The sequence below is a fragment of the Carcharodon carcharias genome, chromosome 13 (genome assembly GCF_017639515.1).
Source record: "Carcharodon carcharias isolate sCarCar2 chromosome 13, sCarCar2.pri, whole genome shotgun sequence".
NCBI classification, from domain to species: domain Eukaryota; kingdom Metazoa; phylum Chordata; class Chondrichthyes; order Lamniformes; family Lamnidae; genus Carcharodon; species Carcharodon carcharias.
Window position 1 is genome coordinate 116,690,911 of NC_054479.1, and position 18,727 is coordinate 116,709,637.

At 43.0% G+C, this 18,727-nt stretch overlaps 1 protein-coding gene across 1 annotated transcript; it reads left to right on the forward strand.

Moving 5' to 3' along the window:
* The first annotated feature begins 3,645 nt into the window (after nucleotides 1-3,645).
* saysd1 (SAYSVFN motif domain containing 1) lies at nucleotides 3,646-13,107 on the forward strand. Its single transcript, XM_041203283.1, has 2 exons — nucleotides 3,646-3,830; nucleotides 12,562-13,107. The coding sequence occupies exons 1-2, from the start codon at nucleotides 3,660-3,662 to the stop codon at nucleotides 12,895-12,897; spliced, it is 507 nt and encodes a 168-aa protein (XP_041059217.1). The 5' UTR covers nucleotides 3,646-3,659; the 3' UTR covers nucleotides 12,898-13,107.
* Nucleotides 13,108-18,727: the final 5,620 nt, after the last annotated feature.

Consider the following 18,727-nt stretch of genomic DNA (forward strand, 5'->3'; position numbering starts at 1 on the left):
ATAATGTGAGAAAATGGGGACTTGTCCACTTTGGCAGGGAGATGGAGAGAGAATGCAGAACTGCAGAGGGATCTGGGTAACTTGGTTCATGAATCACAAAATGTTACTATACAGATACAGCAAGGTTAGGAAGGCAAACGGAATGTTGGTGTTTATTGCAAGGAGAATGGAATAAAAAAGTAAGGAAGTTTTACTGCAGCTGTACGGGGCCTTGGTGAGATCACATCTGGAGAACTGTTTACAGTTTTGGCCTTCTTATTTGAAAAAGGATATAATTTTTAGAAACAGTTCAGAGAATGTTCACTCGACTCATTCCTGGAATGAAGGGCTTATCTTATAAAGAAAGGATGAACAGGTTGGGCCTAAACCCATTTGAGTTTAGAAGAAAGAGAGATGATCTTATTGAAACATATAAGATCTCGATGGGACTTAATAGGGCGGATTCAGGGAGAATGTTTCCACTTGTAGGGGAGACCAGACCCTGTGGACACTAAGAGGTCTACCTCTTAAGTCAGAGATGGGGACAATTTTTTTTCTCTCAAAGGATCTTAGTATGTGGAATTCTCTTCCCCAGAATGCAGTGGAGGCTGGGTCATTGAAATTATTCAAGGCAGAGTTAAACAGATATTTAATAGACAAGGAAGTCAAGGGTTATGGGGGGGCGGGGGGGTGGGGGTGGTGGGGGGGTGTTGGTGGGGGTGGGGGGGCGGTGGCGGGAGGTGAGAGTGGTTGGTGCGGTTCAGAGAGCAGACAGGAAAGTGGAGTTGAGACCACAACGGATCAGTCATGACCTTATTGAATGGTGGAGCAGGCTCGAAGGGCCAAATGGCCTACTCCTGCTCCTAAGCCCTATGATCCTATGTAGAGAGGTGTAAGGAGGGTATGCTAAAGGCTTGTGGCCAAGGCAACTGAAGGCATGGCCACCAATGTTGAAGCAGCTTTAATTGGAAATGCACAAGAGGCCAGAATTAGAGGAGCGCAGATATCTTGGTGTGTGGAGGGGTTGGAGGAGATTATAGAGATATATGGGGGCAAGGCCATGGAAGGACAGCACAAACGTTGACATCCAAGTACCTGTGTCGCATCCCAAATGCCAAATGAGTCAATGAATATATATTGTGCACCGAGATTTGGTTGCAAGATTACTTTGCAGCCTCAACTTTAAAGACTTAAGTGCGACTCACATTTTTGTGTCCTTAAAACCTTACTCTAGCTTATTTTGGCACTTGTTTCTTAAGATTATTACTCTCATAAATCACTCCCAATTCTCCATTTCAAGTGTAAGTAATATGCCTGGGAATCACTTAATTATTGATTCCATAAATTCTTACTCTGGTTACAAAAGCAGTAGATTACAGCAATATTACCAGATCTTAGATATTAGATCCATATGATATTCTTTCACCATTAAGCTCCCCATCACCATTGGGCAACACAACATCAAAGACGTCAACCACTCCCTTATGCAGGAAGCAACATCTCCAGGGAAGGCGACATAGAGATCGCCATTATAGAGAACGTCCTCACAAGAATCAACAAAACAGCATTGGTCTTCCAGCAGCTCCAAATGGTCTGGGTATCCAACACCATCAAAATGCCCACGAAGCTGCAACTCTACATGTCCATAATAGTACCAATTGCAATCTATGCCTGTGAGATATGGCGGAGAACAGCAAAGGTGTCACTTAAATTGGACTTAAATTGGCGCTGTCTACACAAGATGCTGTGCATCACATGAAGATACAGCATCACTAATGACGAAGTTCTACAGAGAACCAGTTAGAAGTGCCTGCGGGACATCATGAGAGACGACTGAGGCTGACTGGACACGTATTTCGCCTCCCAGACGTACGCCCCACCAGAGTGGCAGTAGAACAGACAATACCAAATGGAAAAAGATGAAGCTGGCTAAAGAAGACCTGGTGAAATACATTTAAGGAGGACCTTCAAGAGCAGGACACCAGCTGGGCTGAGCAAAATAAATTGTGAGAACTGGAGATGGTGGCAGAGTCTTACTACTCATTCTCCTACATGGGATCAGAGAAACTAAGTCTAAGTAAAAAGCAATTCATTGAGTAGACACCGTAAGAAAATATCCCCATTGTAAGAACGAAGCAGTTCAATTAAATTGGAATACTTCAAGCAGTTTGTGCCTCATCCCAAGACAAGTAACAATTGATGCTGTGCAAGAACCTCACTTCTCAACCATCCTGGGTATTCATATTTCACTGTGTCCAAAATACAGTTTTACAATCTTAATATTATTAAGAGATGTTGACCTCAATGTATTCTGTTAGCACAAACATTAAGTGGAATTTTTTTAAGCTTACATTAAAAGGAGTTGCATTAATACATTTGCTGCATATAACAGGGTTTCTGACCTTTGAACAAGTTTTAATTTAATGTTTAACAGGAAGTGGTGGATTCCTGATCTTTCCATTAGGATACGGCCCAGAGTGAAACTGTCTTAACTTCAGCCTGTGCCTCCCTTTCTAATCAATTTCTTCAGTCCGATCTTCTCCATTGCCAAACAACTTCACAAATAATGTGAAAGCGAAATACTGTGGATGCTGGAAATCTAGAACAAAAACAAAAATACCTGGAAAAACTCAGCAGGTCTGACCGCATCTGCGGAGATACAGTTCATATTTCGAGTCTGAATGACTCGAACCACGGAAAAATAAAAAAAGGTGAAATATAAGCTGGTTTAAAGGGGGGTGGGACAGGTAGAGCTGGATAGAAGGCCAGTGATCGGTGGAGATAACCAAAAAATGTCACAGACAAAAGGACAAAGAGGTATTCACGGTGGTGATATTAGCTATGGAATGTGTTAATGGCGACATTAAGGGTGGAAAGCAGGACCAGTAAGGGACAGATAGCCCTAGTGGGGGTGGGGTAGGGGGAATCGAAATAGGCTAAAAGGTAGAGATAAAACAATGGATGGAAATACATTTAAAAATAATGGAAGTAGATGGGAAAAGAAAAATATGTAAATTATTGGAAAAAGGGGGAATCGGAAAGGGGATGGGGAAGGAGGAGAGAGTTCATGATCTAAAGTTGTTGAACTCAATATTCAGTCCGGAAGGCTGTAAAGTGCCTAGTCTAAAGATGAGGTGCTGTTCTTCTGTTTGTGTTGAGCTTCACTGGAACATTGCAGCAGACCAAGGACGGACATGTGGGCATGAGAGCAGGGTGGTGCGTTGAAATGGCAAGCGACAGGGAGGTCTGGGTCATGCTTGTGGACAGATTGAAGGTGTTCTGAAAAGCGGTCACCCAGTCTGCGTTTGGTCTCTCCAATGTAGAGCTCACCGCATTGGGAGCAACGGATGCAGTAGACTAAATTGAGGGATGTGTAAGTGAAATGCTGCTTCACTTGAAATATATGGGAAGGTGCCACGGGAGGGGGTTGAGGTGTAGGTTGTTTTGGACGTGTGGACTAGGGTGTCCCGGAGGGAACAATCCCTGCGGAATACTGCGAGGGTTGGCGGGGCGGTTGAAGGGAAGATGTGTTTGGTGGGTGGCATCATGCTGGAGTTGGCGGAAATTTTGTCCCAAATAAGTTACTTCGTCCGCGTTTGGGACACTTTTCAACGAGGGACATTTCCGCCCCGCAGGACGGGACGGACGCCCTTTAACGGGGGACATTTCCGCCCCGCAGGATGGAGCGGAAGTTGGCGGAATGGCGAGTGCGGCAGAGGCTGGAAAAGCCGCAAAGCGACGAAGGGTTTCGGGGAAGCCGCGGGGCGGTCGGTGCCCTGTGGGAGCGGCTGTGGCCCCGCGGAGATGAGGCAGAGTCCCGTGAGCGGCCTCGAGACACAGCCGCGAGCAAAGTGAGTGAGTGAGTGAGTGAGTGGGGCCGCGGAGGCCTGGGACCGTCCTTCTCTCCCTGGACTCTGCTCAGAGCCCGAGCCCGAGCTCGGCCAGTCCGTCCCCTCTGCACCGTGCGCGCCTCCAGCCTCTCAGCCTGAAGACCGTCCACCCCTTACAGTCAATAAATAGATCGAGAGAGCAGGAGGAGGCTCTCAAACTCATGAATGTTCTAATTCAACATCTAAAAGCACAATTGAAAATTGTACACATTAATTGTTAAAGCTTATATAGGATGTGCATTTTTTTCGTCCCTGTTGCTGTAACTTTTATCTCACTTTCTTGTCGTTTACCATTGTAAATTGTTCGACAATATTTCCCATTCCATTTTGTTATGTCACTTTCACTAAGTGCAGGATCTGGCCACTAGATAGCTCTGAAGAGAGTTTAAGACCCTCTCAAGTCTGCTGTCACTTTGTGTGATCCCATTTCTGTACTAACTATTAATCCAGAGATTAGCACCCCTTGCGGTCCTGTTCTTTAATACTTTTATTAGTTTAGAAAATTCTGCCTTAGACCTCAATGATTTCCCTATCTTTGTCATTGGTTCCAAAATGGACCATGACTTCTGGCTCTTCCCCTCGCAGAATCACAGTGCAGAAGAGGCCTTTTGGCCCATCAAGTCTGCACCGACCTGTGAGAGACACCTGACCTACCTACCTAATCCCATTTACCAGCACCTGGCCCATAGTCTTGAATGTTAGGACATGCCAAGTGTTCATCCAGGTACTTTTTAGAGGATGTGAGGCAACCCGCCTCCACCATCCTCCCAGGCAGCGCATTCCAAACCATCACCACCCTTTGAGTAAAAAAGTTTTTCCTCACACCCCCCCCCACCCCCACCCCCACCCCCACCCCCACCCCCAAAAACTTCCCTTCACCTTGAATTTATGCCCCCTTGTGACTGACCCTTCAACTAAGGGGAACAGCTGCTCTCTATCCACCCTGTCCATGCCCCTCATAATCTTGTACACCTCGATCAGGTCAACCCTCAGTCTTCTCTGCTCCAACAAAAGCAACCCAAGTCTATCCAACCTCTCTTCATAACTTAAATGTTGCATCCCAGACAACATCCTGGTGAATCTCCTCTGCACCTCCCCCCAATGCAATCACATCTTTCCTATAATGTGCCACCCCAAGGTCCCTTTGTTCCTCAGATCTTCCTAGTGCCATGCCATTCATTGAATACTTCCTTGTCAAATTACTCTTCCAAAGTGTATCACCTCACACTTTTCAGGGTTAAATTCCATCTGCCACTTATCTGCCCATTTGACCATCCTGTCTATATCTTCCTGTAGCCCAAGACAATCAACCTCACTGTTAACCACCCGGCCAATCTTTGTGTCATCCGCAAACTTACTAATCCCCACATTGTCATCTATGTCATTTATATAAATGACAAATAATAGGGGACTGAGCACAGATCCCTGTGGTACGACACTGGCTTCCAGTCACTAAAGCATCCTTCTATCATCACCCTCTGCCTCCTACAACTGAGCCAATTTTGAATCCACCTTATCAAATTACCCTGTATCCCATGTGCATTTGCTTTCTTTATAAGTCTCCCATGTGGGATCTTGTCAAAGGCTTTGCTGATATCCATATAAACTACATCAACCGCACTACCCTCATCTACACACCTGGTCACCTCTTCAAAAAATTCAATCAAATTTGTCAGGCATGACCTCCCTCTGACAAAGCCATGCTGACTATGCCTGATCAAACCTTGCCTCTCCAAGTGGAAATAGGTACTCTCCTTCAGAACTTTCTCCAATAGATTCCCTACTACTGATGTGAGATTCACTGGCCTGCAGTTCCCTGGCTTATCTCTACAACCCTTCTTAAATAGTGGAACTACATTAGCTGTTCTCCAGTCCTCTGGCACCTCCTCCCGTGGCCAAAGAGGAATTAAAAATTTGGGTCAGTGCCCCTGCGATCTCCTCTCTTGCCTCCCTCAGCAGTCTGGGACACAAATCATGTGGACCTGGAGATTTGTCCACTTTTAAGCCTGCCAACACCTCCATTACCTTCTCACTCCCTATATCAATTTGCTTAAGAACCTCGCAGTCTCTCTCCCCGAGTTCAATACCTTCATCCTGATTCTCTTGGGCGAAGACGGATGTGAAGTATTCATTTGTCAAAGAATAAATCAGCAACTGCAAGTTACTTCAGGAAAAAGTACAATTTATTTAGCGCTAAACAATACAATGGCCATTGGGAGCAGGTCACAATAAATCTGCTCAACGATAAAATGTTCAACAAGCAATATTTATACAGTGGCTCCAGCATATTCACACACTGATCCTATTAAGTTGTGATCTTATTAACTTGTCCTTCTTTATTCTCTTATAATTATATCTATGTTAGCTAATTGATTTTGTTTACCCATACAGTTTCTTTATTGTCCCTTATCTCTCCTAACAATGTACTGTTCATTCCATGAGACAACACCTGATCCTTTCTCAAAAGCAAAAATACCTGGAAAAACTCAGCAGGTCTGGCAGCATCTGTGGAGAGGAGCATAGTTAACGTTTCGAGTCCGCATGACTCTTCAATAGAACTAAGGAAGAATAGAAAAGGGGTGAAATATAAGCTGGTTTAATGGGGGGGGGGGTGGGGTAGACAAGAAGAGCTGGATAGAGGGCCAGTGATAGGTGGAGATGACCAAAAGATGATCCTTTTTATCTGAGTCATAATCATGTAATAATTGGGTAGTTATACATCAACCGTTATCAGTGCATGCAGTTATAACTCTCAGTAGGTCAGATAACGGTAAGTTAACTAAGTAATTACATCAGATGCAAGACAGTTTACAAGACATGTTGCATCAAATTAGAACACAATCAACAGTCTATGAGACATAGAATACAAAGAACAGGGAAGTTAAAAAAACAATCTGGCCACCATACTTATGTAATTAATTGCGCACAAAGTTCACTTTATTCTGGCTATGCTCTAAGAGTACTTTCCTGGTTTTCCCACAAAGCTTACAATTTCATTTTAACATTTATCTGCACACACAAGGTACAAGTTATACATAGAACATTTCATGACTTCCTCCTTTGCGTCTGTTGTGGGTTTTGGTAGGCAACGGGAGAACTGGCTATTTTCTTCGCTTACTTCCCCTTATCTATCTATTTCCGAAACAAAAATAAAAATACCTGGAAAAACTCAGCAGGTCTGACAGCATCTGCGGAGAGGAACACAGTTAATGTTTCGAATCCGTATGACTCTTCAACAGAAGTAAGGAAAAATAGAAAATAGGTGAAATATAAGCTGGTTTAAGGGGGGGTGGGACAGGTAAAGTTGGATAGAGGGCCAGTGATAGGTGGAAATAGCCAAAAAGTGTTATAGACAAAAGGACAAAGAGGTGTTGACGGTGGTGATATTAGCTATGGAATGTGCTAATAGGTGACATTAAGGGTAGAAAGCAGTACGAGCAAGGTACAGATAGCCCTAGTGGGGGGTGGGGTGGGCGGAAGGGATCGAAATAGGCTAAAAGGTAGAGATAAAACAATGGATGGAAATATGTTATGCATGTCTCTTTGTGGGGTATGTGGAACATTCCTTGTTCCAATCCTACTCCGGCCCCCTCCCACAACTCTTTCTCCGGTACCTCGATGATTGCTTTGGTGCTGCTTCATGCTTTCGTCTGGACCTGGAAAAATTTATTAATTTTGCTTCCAATTTCCACCCCTCCATCATTTTCACATGGTCCATCTCTGACACTTCCCTTTCCTTCTTTGACCTCTCTGTCTTTATTTCTGTGATAGACTATCTACCAATATCCATTACAAGCCTACCGACTCCCACAGCTACCTCGACTACAGCTCCTCACACCCCACTTCCTGTAAGGACTCCATCCCATTCTCTCAGTTCCTTTGCCTCCATCGCATCTGTTCTGATGATGCCAATTTCAAAAACAGTTCCTCTGACATGTCTTCCTTCTTCCTTAACTGAGGTTTTCCACCCACAGTAGTTGACAGGGCCCTCAACCGTGTCCAGCCCATCTCCCGTGCATCTGCTCTCACACCTTCCTCTCCCTCCCAGAACCATGATAGGGTCCCTCTTGTCCTCACTTATCACCCCACCAGCTTCCGCATTCAAAGGATCATCCTCTGCCATTTCTGGCAACTTCAGCATTGATGCCACCACCAAACGCATCTTCCCTTCACCACCCCTGGCGGCATTCCGCAGGGATAGTTCCCTCTGGGACACCCTGATCCACTCCTCCATCACCCCCTACTCCATCACCCCCCTACACCTAAACCCCCTCCCACGGCACTTTCCCATGAAACCGCAGAAGATGCAACACCTGCCCATTTACTTCCCCCCTCCTCACCGTCCAAGGGTCCAAACACTCCTTTCAAGTGAAGCAGCATTTCACTTGCACTTCCCTCAATTTAGTCTACTGCATTCGCTTCTCCCAAAGTGGTTTCCTCTATATTGGAGAGACCAAACGCAGACTGGGTGACCGCTTTGCGGAACACCTTTGGTCTGTCCGCAAGCATGACCAGACCTCCCTGTTGCTTGCCATTTCAACACTCCACCCTGCTCTCATTCCCACATGTCTGTCCTTGGCCTGCTGCAATGTTCCAGTGAAGCTCAACGCAAACTGGAGGAACAGCACCTCATCTTCCGACTAGGCACTTTACAGCCAACGGACTGAAAATTGAGTTCAACAATTTTAGATCATGAACTCTCTTCTCCATCCCCACCCCCTTTCCGATCCCCCTTTTTTTCCAATAATTTATATATATTTTTCTTTTCCCACCTATTTCCATTATTTTTAAATGTATTTCCATCCATTGTTTTATCTCTACCTTTTAGCCCATTTCGATTCCTTCCCCCCACCCCACCCCCACCAGGGCTATCTGTACCTCACTCGTCCTGCTTTCTACCCTTAATGTCACCTATTAGCACATTCCTTAGATAATATCACCACCTTCAACACTTCTTTGTCCTTTTGTCCATGACGTCTTTTGGCAATCTCCACCTATCACTGCCCCTCTATCCAGCTCTACTTGTCCTCCCTGTCTCCCCCTCCCCCCCATTAAACCAGCTTATATTTCACCTCTTTCCTATTTTTCCTTAGTTCTGTTGAAGAGTCATACGGACTCGAAACGTTAACTGTGTTCCTCTCCACAGATGCTGTCAGACCTGCTGAGTTTTTCCAGGTATTATTTTTGTTCTAGATTTCCAGCATCTGCAGTTTATTGCTTTTATCCCTCTATTTCCTATCCTGAAATATTTTCTTTCTCACATTCAACACTAGCGATGTCCTCTGGCTCCACCCATGGATTGACCCCTTGGTCCCTTATGGGCCCTACTCTTTCCCCTTGCAGAATACCCTGCAATCTTGGTACCGGCTAGGCAACACAGCTTGTGAGACTGATGTCTGCGATTACAGCAATGCCTGTCTATTGCCCTGACTATCAAATCCCTAAAGCAGCTGCACTTCTACAATTTCTTGTGCCCTGCCCCTCCCCTGAGGCTCCCACAGTGCTGTGGATTTGCATTCTCCCTGCCAAGTTGTCACATACCCGGGGTATTCCTGCGCTGTCTAACTGCTCTTAGCTTCCCTGGTGATTGCCACTGCCTCGTCCCCTGAGCACTTGGGAGCTGTGGGGTGACCACCTCCTGAAACATGCTACACACAAAGATCTTAGCTTCCTGAATATATGTCCTCAACTCTGAAACTTTGAGCTCAAGCAGTTGGCATTTCCTGCATATGCAGTTTTGCAGGATGCATCATATTCTGGAGTTCCCATATGGCATATGACAGGCCCCATCTGCCCTGCCATGTTTAGCTACAAAAACACTGCAAATAAAAACATACACTAATGGCACTGTGGGTGTACTTACTGGGTGTACATCACTGTGGGTGTACCTACTGAGTGTACAGCACTGTGGGTGTACCTACTTGGTGTACAGCACTGTGGGTGTACCTACTTGGTGTACAGCACTATGGGTGTACCTACTGGGTGTACAGCACTGTGGGTGTACCTACTGGGTGTACAGCACCGTGGGTGTACCTACTGGGTGTACAGCAGAATGGGTGTACCTACTGGGTGTACAGCACTGTGGGTGTACCTACTGGGTGTACAGCACTGTGGGTGTACCTACTGGGTGTACAACACGGTGGGTGTACCTACTGGGTGTACAGCACTGCAGGTTTAAAAAGGCAACTCAGCACCACCTTCTCAAGGGCAACTAGGGATGGGCAATAAATGCTGGCCCAGCCAGCAAAGCCCACATCCCATGAATGAATACAAACAAAACCACCACAAACAATAAACATTGAACTACTGATAAATCCTGAGCTGAAAATTATCACCACTAATCCTCCTGGTATTGTGATGTGTCTTTTTGATTTTCCTCATTCTTTCAGACTTTGCTCCGCTCTCATGCTGCTGCTGTACACTGTTGATACTGGGGGGACTCCCAAACCTTTTCCTGGGTTTCTTTCACGTTGCTGCTCTGTAGCCACTGGGTGGTGGCGGGGAGGATTCCTGCAATTTTAAGAAGGGTGTGCAATTTAAGTTGGAAGTATTGAGTGACAGGGAACCAATGTAGGTCAAGAGAAGGGAGGATGGCTGAGCAGGACTAGTTTAAGATGGGATACAGGAAATAAAGTTTATAATGAGCTGGATGCTTACAGTGAGTGCTGGATGGAATACTGGTCAGTGAGCATTCAAATAGTCAAATCTGGCAGTGATCCCAACTATTGAGCAATATTCACAATGCACAGATAGCTGCTGGAACAATGCGTTTTCAGTGCCACAAACTGAACCCTACTCCATTAGGTGTTCAATGCCCTTGCAGTTTGCACCTTCTGCTGATAGAGTTATCTACTTATTGCTATCTCATTACAGTTACATCACATGCATGGACCACATTAATCTTGCATTTTGAGTTTTTAACTTGTAAAATAATATATTTTGTTTTTAAACTTTCCCACGCATTTCACAAAAAGCTAGATCTCCGTTTCACCCAACGTGGAACTTGTGTCATAATTTAGCAGAATAGTTTTTTGCAGTTCACGTGTAATCATGGGGGGGGGCTTAACCTTTTACTGACACATCTGAAGACAGCTGTAACAAGCATAGCTATCAGATCCATTTGATTCTGATAGATGCTGTGATCTGCCAGAGAGTTGGAAAAGATTCAACCTTGTGTGAAGCTGGACATGGCAGAGAGTTTTTTTTCTGACAAACTGTTTTGTTTCAACATTAGATTTAATTGGATGGATTGTATAATGAGAACTCTTCTCGATGTGTGTTGTGAGCCATGAAAATGCCTTTTGAGTTTCGACAGTTTAAAAAAATTGCAAACTTAACAATAGCACTAGGTTTAAAAAAAATCCTAATGGGAGTTTATTACAAACTCTCAAACATCACGAACTGAATGCTTTCCTATGTTTTCCCCCCTTTCTGCATGATACTGTAATTCATTTTGGGTTCCATCTCAGAATTATTCAATTAGCACTTTTCTCGGAGATAAAAATCATATTTCACAGGGTGGATTGAGTCGCCTTCAGAGCATGACATGAAAACAGACCTTGTCCTCCCTGATGAAACAAGATGATAAATGAGTGCTTAACATGCATGAGTCAGCCATGAATAATTTACATCTAAACTAGACTCTTTAATATTCTATCAAGATTTATTCACTTGCTATTCTTTCCCTCTTAAAAGATCTCACTCTTTCTGTTTGTTCCTAAGACATGGGCAATGCTGACAAGGCTTTGTTTCTTGCCTGTCCCTAGGTGTTCTGAGAAACTAGTGATCAGGGGCTGATTGGAAACGCTGCAGTCCTTGCAGTGATTATGCCCCAGCAGTGGGATTGGGTAGACTGCGGGGTTTCTCAACCTTTCTGCTTCTGAAGCCACCTACTTGTGTTATAAAAAATTCCACTACCACCTCTGTAGCACAACACATCTTGTCCAGCATTTTGCTTGCCAAAATGTTAAAAACACAATAGTCCCCTCCCCTCCCCAAGATAGGTCATGCATGGGAACTTTATTGATGGAAATTAGAAAAGAAACATCTGCATTGTGGCAAAGGGATAACATTATAAAATGATGAAACTAAGAGGCCTGTGAACCCCATGTGTTTGGAGTGAATTACTCAAGTTGGTTTAAATATGTGACCGTGAATGCTGCTAATGGTTAAACATCTAGTCACAGCATTTTGTCAGGATCTTTTCAGGAAGGAAGTGACTAGAGATGCAATCTAAAATCAGGCTGGGGCGCTTCACACAGCAAAGAAACTGGTCATTCAGCCAATCGTGACAGTGCCAGTTCTTTGAGTTATCCAATTAGGCCCAGTCCTGTACTCCTTCTCCATAGCCCTGCGAATTTTTACTTTTAAAATATTTATCCATCTCCCTTTTTCTCAATAGCAGTGAATCTGTTACCACCATCCTGATTCCGAGTTGATTTACCCATTTTCTTCAGGAATAATAATGTTATAGTTTGGTTTGTCTGATAGTATATGGCATTCGTTTTGGCTGTGATCTTGGTTGCTCTAACTATTGTTATCATTGTTGCTAATCTGTCCTACACTTGTGACGTGTCAGTGAGATGAATGTAAAATCAGACATTTGAGATTTTCTGCATCAAGGAATTGGGTGATCAGCATCATTGGTCCTCAGTCCAATCACAGCTTAAAACCGGAATTCTTTTTCTTTCAGGCAAAGAAGGAAAATGGCCAGGCTTGGTTCCACGAGAGATCTCTGGCAGACCCTGCTGAATCTGATCACACTATCTTCACAACTGTGACAATCCTAAAATTCCTGCTCTGGCTGGTCCTACTCGGTCTCTTCATTGAGCTGGAGTTTGGCCTGGCATATTTTGTACTGTCGATGTTTTATTGGATTTACGTTGGGACCCGAGACCCATCCAAAAAGAAGCAAGGTGAAGTTAGTGCATACTCTGTGTTCAACCCTGGCTGTGAGGCTATTGAAGGGAGTCTGACAGCAGAACAGTTTGAGCGAGAACTTCAATATAGACCCCTGGCTGGCAGATGACTGACCTGTGAAAAACTTTTGTTTTATTGTATGAAATATCCATTAGGGTAATATGTACCTGAAGTAACCAACAAAGCTCTCAGTGTAATACTGCACTCTCTTACAGTACGTAGGTCAATGCTTAGCAGTCGGCATCATCTACATTGCAGACTGTCAACACATAAAATGAACTGTGGTGATATTTAAATACAATAAAAGGCAACAATTAAATTGTCATTCTTCATTTACAAAAGCAAGTTTGTTTAATGACTGAATGTATTTTACTGTAATTCTGACTACAGTTTCCAGATCAATCCTGGAATATTTAAATGCCATGTTAAATAATCTTCAGTGCCCTGCAACTTGGCTGAAAAAATCCAGTTGTCCTGCATTCCTTCCTCCAGTTTTGTTCTGTTTCAATACATAGATTGGGTTACAAAACAGGAATAAATCTGTGTTCACATGAGCTTTTAAATCATGAGTAAAACTTGGAAATTTATTGTCAATACATAAAAAATTGAAGCAGGAGTAGGCCATCTGGTCGTTTGAGGCTGCTCCGCCATTCAGTATAATCATGGCTGATCCTCTATCTCACTGCCGTACTCCTGCACTCTCTCCATACACCTTGACGTCTTTAAGGGTCCTGAAATCTATCTATTTCCTTCTTAAATATATTCAGTGACTTGGCCTCCACAGCCTTCTGTAGTAGAGAATTCCACAGGTTCACCGCCCTCTGAATGAAGAAGTTTCTTCTCATCTCAGTCCTAAATGGTCTATCCCATATCCTGAGACTGTGCCCCCTGTTCTAGATCCCCCTGTTCTAGATCCCCCAGCCAGAGGAAATATCATCCCTGCATCCAGTCTGTCCATCCCTGTAAGAATTTTATATGTTTCTATAAGGTCTCCTCTTATTCTTCTAAACTCCAGTGAGTACAGGCCTAGTTGACCCAATTTCTCCTCATACGACAATCCTGTCAACCCAGGAATCAGTCTGGTGAACCTTTGCTGCACTTCCTCTATGCAAGTATATCCATTCTTAGTTAAGGACGCCAAAACTGCACACAATACTCTAGACGTGGTCTCACCATGGCCCTGTACAGCTGCAGTAAGATATCCTTGCTCCTGTGTTCAAGTCCCCTCGCAGTGATGGCTACGTTTGCCTTAATTACTTGCTGCACCTGCATGTTTGCTTTCAGTGATTGGTGTACAAGGACACCAAGTTCCCTTTGTACATCAACATTTCCCAATCTATCACCATTTAAATAATACTCTGCCATTCTATTTTTCCCACCAAAGTGGACAATGTCACACTTATCCATGTTGTACTGCATGTGCCCACTCAACCTGTCTAAATCACCTTGAAGCCTCGTAACACCCTTCTCATCGTTCACGTTCCCACTAAGTTTCATGTCATCAGCAAACTTGGAAATATTACATTTGGTTCCCTCATCCACATCATTGATATGGATTGTGAATAGCTGTGGCCCAAGCACTGATCCCTGCAATACCCCACCAGTCACTGCCTGCCACTCTGAAAAAAACCCATTTTTTCCTATTGTCTGTTTCCTGTCTGCTAACCAATTCTCAATACTGAGCCCTGCGAACTGCATTTCTACCAACAATGCTCTTTACAATAAGTATAGACAGTAAAGGACATTTCTAACATTTTTCAGAGCTAGAAGTTGCAGTTCACTGCAGTGAAAGTAGTTTTATGCCTGTCGGTTGACAAGCTACCACTTCTATCGGAAAATTCAAGCTGCAGTGATATGCAGCTGGCACTTCAATGATGCCATTATATTTCAAAGCAGCACCTTCTAATGTTCACCTAAACATTATCTGTAATGTTATTCACACACATTAGTTTCTCATAACATGATAAATTGTTTTTTTGATTGCTACAGGATTGTATTAACTTCTTAAAATGACCACCAGGAGAATTAGGTAGTAAATGTGAACTAGACTGTTATTACCCCATAGCCCTCTTCCAGTCTACATTCCAATTTCTTATGTTTCAGGTTTGTTTTCAGACTACAAATGTCAAATGTGCCAGTGTGCCAGATGTAATGCTGATCCTTCATCTTTCTCCAGCAAAAGGAAAATAAAGGAATTTGCATTCTGTAGCACTTTGAAGTGTGGCAGTCAATCTGCACGCAGCAAAGTCCAACAGACAACAATTAAGTGCCCAAATCAACTGTTTTTTTTTATTGGCTGAGTGATTTATTGTTGGCCTAGACACTGGGAGAATTCTGCTCCATTTTTAAAAATGCCAAGAGATCTTTTACATCAACAGCAACAACTTGCATTCATATAGCACCTGTTTCTTGACTTAGTTGTTGTCTTGAGACCTTTTCCTGTCCCCACTCCCTGGTTTTAGAACTTTAGGCTTTTCTTTTGGGAGCTGCTCCCTGCAGCTCTCATCCTGCTCTGGCAGTTTCTGTGGAATGATCCTACCAACCGAACTCAAACTGCTTTTCTGTTTCTCTCTGTCTTTGTGGACTCCCTGTTGCTAGGCAACTGCACAGTATTCCCTACTTTGTTTTAACTCCCGTAAGCTATTTCCAGGGTCTTAAAACTCCATTAAAATGCAGGTATACAAACAAACCCACAGACTTGCAGGCAACATTCCCTCAGAGAAAAATCTAAATGAAACCAGACCCTTTTAACCCACAAATAAAACATATAAATTAAACTTAAGCTTAAAGCCAAAACTTAAACTTAAAGCTATAGCTTATTCCTAATACATAAACAAATACACATATAACTTAATTAAATTATCTCTACTTCCTAACAATATTTTTGATAAGTTTTTTTATGATGCTCAACATAATACCTTAAAGTGTGTTCCAATTATCCTGTACTCAAGTTTGTCTAACAATCTCTTCCAGAAATAGTCTATTATGTCAATAAGACATGAAGGAAATCAAAACTGTGTACATCAGACTTTTTTTTGCTATTTTTAAAATGGACTTCCTGCTGAATCCAACAAGATGGCTGCTATAAGTCACATGACTGCAGGATTTGTTCTTTATTCTGGAAGCTTCCAACAGGAGTTACAAGAACAAAATAACCCTCCTGTCACCATTGTGAAATCTCGCACCCAATTGTAAGGATGTTATTGCGTGCAATTCTGGTTGCCACATTACCAGGATATGGAAGCGTTGGAGAGGGTGCAGAGGGGGTTTACCAGGATGCTGCCTAGTCTAGAGGTTATTAGCTATGAGGAGAGGTTGGAGAAACTTGGATTGTTCTCACTAGAGCGACGGAGATTGAGGGGCGACTTGATAGAAGTTTACAAAATTATGAGTGGCATGGTCAGAGTAGATAGTCAGAAGCTTTTTCCCAGGGTGGAAGAGTCAATTACTAGGGGACATAGATTTAAGGTGAGAGGAGAAAACTATAGAGGAGATTGCAGGACAAGTTTTTTACACAGAGGGTAGTGAGTGTCTGGAATTTGCTACCAGAGGAGTGGTGGAAGCAGGTACAATAGTGGTGTTTAAGAGGCAGCTTGACAAATACATGAGTAGGATGGGAATAGAGGGATACGGACCCTGGAAGTGCAAAATGTTTTAGTTGACGGGCAATATGATTGGCACAGGCTTGGAGGGCCGAAGGGCCTGTTCCTGTCCTGTATTTTTCTTTGTTCTTTATTCTTATAATTACAAAACCAGGGGACTCACAGATTGAAACTCATTATTCCTGCAGGGCTATTAATAGAACCATCCCACACCTGGGAATGTCCAGGTCCATTTCACAAGTGGACCATTGAGGGGACAATAGACATCATTTGAATCTTGATAAATATACTTCTCTAGCAGAGTCAGAGGATTTGCCCAAGTACTGGCTTCCTGACACAAGAACCTCAACATGAGGTTCAAAAGCTAATGGCTGGGATGTTATCAGTTCTGAAACCAAAGCCAGTCCCAGACAATAAATAAACATCCCTTTTGAAATCATTCTGGACAAAGAAGGCCACATGATTCGAGTGACCATTTTGAAACCTCTAAATTCCTTTGAGAACTGAGAAACCATCAGTCTGCTGATTTAACCCAAACTGGAAAGAACTCCAGCAGATCTCCCAGCTGACCAAGCAGCCGGACACCATCTCTCAACTCCTCAATGCCTGTTGGATTTTTAAAAGTCTCTGATCATTACCTGCCAAGTAGTCTAATCACAGAAATCCTTGGTGCTGCAGTGTCATTCATGTTAAGGATTTTCATACTGCTTTCTCCAACCAGGGACTCATCTGCACTGAGGTCCACCATGAAGGAAACATCCTCTGGGCTTTAGCTTTCTGGATTCTGGAAATCACGTGAACTAATACTCATTTATGTGGTCCATTTGTTGTTGTTATCCATATTTATAAAAATTCCCTCTTTTCTATCTCCCTTACTGTATATGTGTGTTGAGGTTCTGAACCTCATTCAGTTTGAATGTGAAGTAAACTAACCTTCTGAATTTATCCTAAAAAGAGTTTGCTGCGCGGTACCTATAAAATTGGACCATACAAACTGAGGGTTTGAGGAACACACCACAACCGACTTTAAGAATAATTCAAAAATACCTCTGCTTACAGACATACAGGATGAGGATAAAGAAATTCAGTTTGCTTCATGACAAGTCCCTCACTTTATTAAATCGAGCCTTTCTGAGGCTATACACCTGGCTGCTGGTCTTTTATATTTTTGGATTCTCAGATCAGATTCAGCTTGATCACCCTGTGGTTGTTGGCTTTCATTCTTTTTGGTCTTATGAATATTCATATTAAGCTATTGGAAAACTGAGCAAAATCCTGCCTCTAATGTTTACAGTGGATACTTTTTGCTTGGGTGACCTGATTAATCAGAGGACAGTATGATGTACTTGATTGAAATTCACTGGCAAGCTCCATAGCAACTGGTATAATCGCAGCAAACAGTTATGTATGTGCTGTGACTGCCTAAAATGAAAGGCTGGATCCACTTTGCATCCAGAGTTATATCAAGAATGGTATTTGCAGTAAAAGTGAGGATGGAACTGAAGGTTCAATCACATTTGTGCTGAAAGCTGGTCAGCCCTTCCAGAATTCTTTCTAGTCATGGTTTTCGTGTTTCAACTGAAGTGTTGATATGGTAATCATTTTTATTATTCGTTTATGGGGTGTGGTTGTCACTGGCTGGATCCCAAAACAGAAGTAACACCCAGTTGCAGTTCAATCACAAAGTAAAAGTTCACCTAGCTACAGACAATAATCTCATAATGTTATATTCTACATTCAAAGATATGCAGAGCTGTAATGGTGACAACCAATTTTATGACGGACAAAGGACAACATTTTCCAACTTTGGGCTGTCTAATCTGATACAATAAATTTAGCACTTTTCCTATCAGACAAAACTTGAAAATGTCATAAACAATGAGGTGGATAGTAACAAACTTCGGCAAACGTAACAGACTGGCAAAATGGACACACATGACAGATAAAATTTAACACAGAGAAGTGTGAAGCTATACATTTTAGTAGGAGAAATGAGGATAGCCAAGGTAAACTAAATGGTACCATTTTAATTTTAGTGCAGGAATAGAGAGAATGTATGTACACAAATCTTTGAGGGTGACAGGACAAGTTGAGAATTCTGTTAAAAAGTATGTGGGATCCTTGGCTTTATTAGTGGGGGCTTGGAACATAAAATATAAAACAATGGTTAGGCCTCGGCTTGAAAGCTGTGTTCAATTCTGGGCACCAAACATAAGGAATGATATTAAGGCTTTGGAGCGAGTGCAGAGGAGGCTTATTGGAATGGATGCAAAAATTCAGTTATATAGAGAGACTGGAGAAACTGTGGTTGTTCCCCTTAGAGCAAAGAAGGTTAAG

Bases quoted from the DNA above. Each gene is read 5' to 3' on its own strand.
- saysd1 (XM_041203283.1), top strand. From the start codon at position 3,660: ATGGAGCGGAAGTTGGCGGAATGGCGAGTGCGGCAGAGGCTGGAAAAG. The intron at 3,831-12,561 runs GTGAGTGAGTGA...TTTTTCTTTCAG, and splicing joins GAGACACAGCCGCGAGCAAA to GCAAAGAAGGAAAATGGCCA.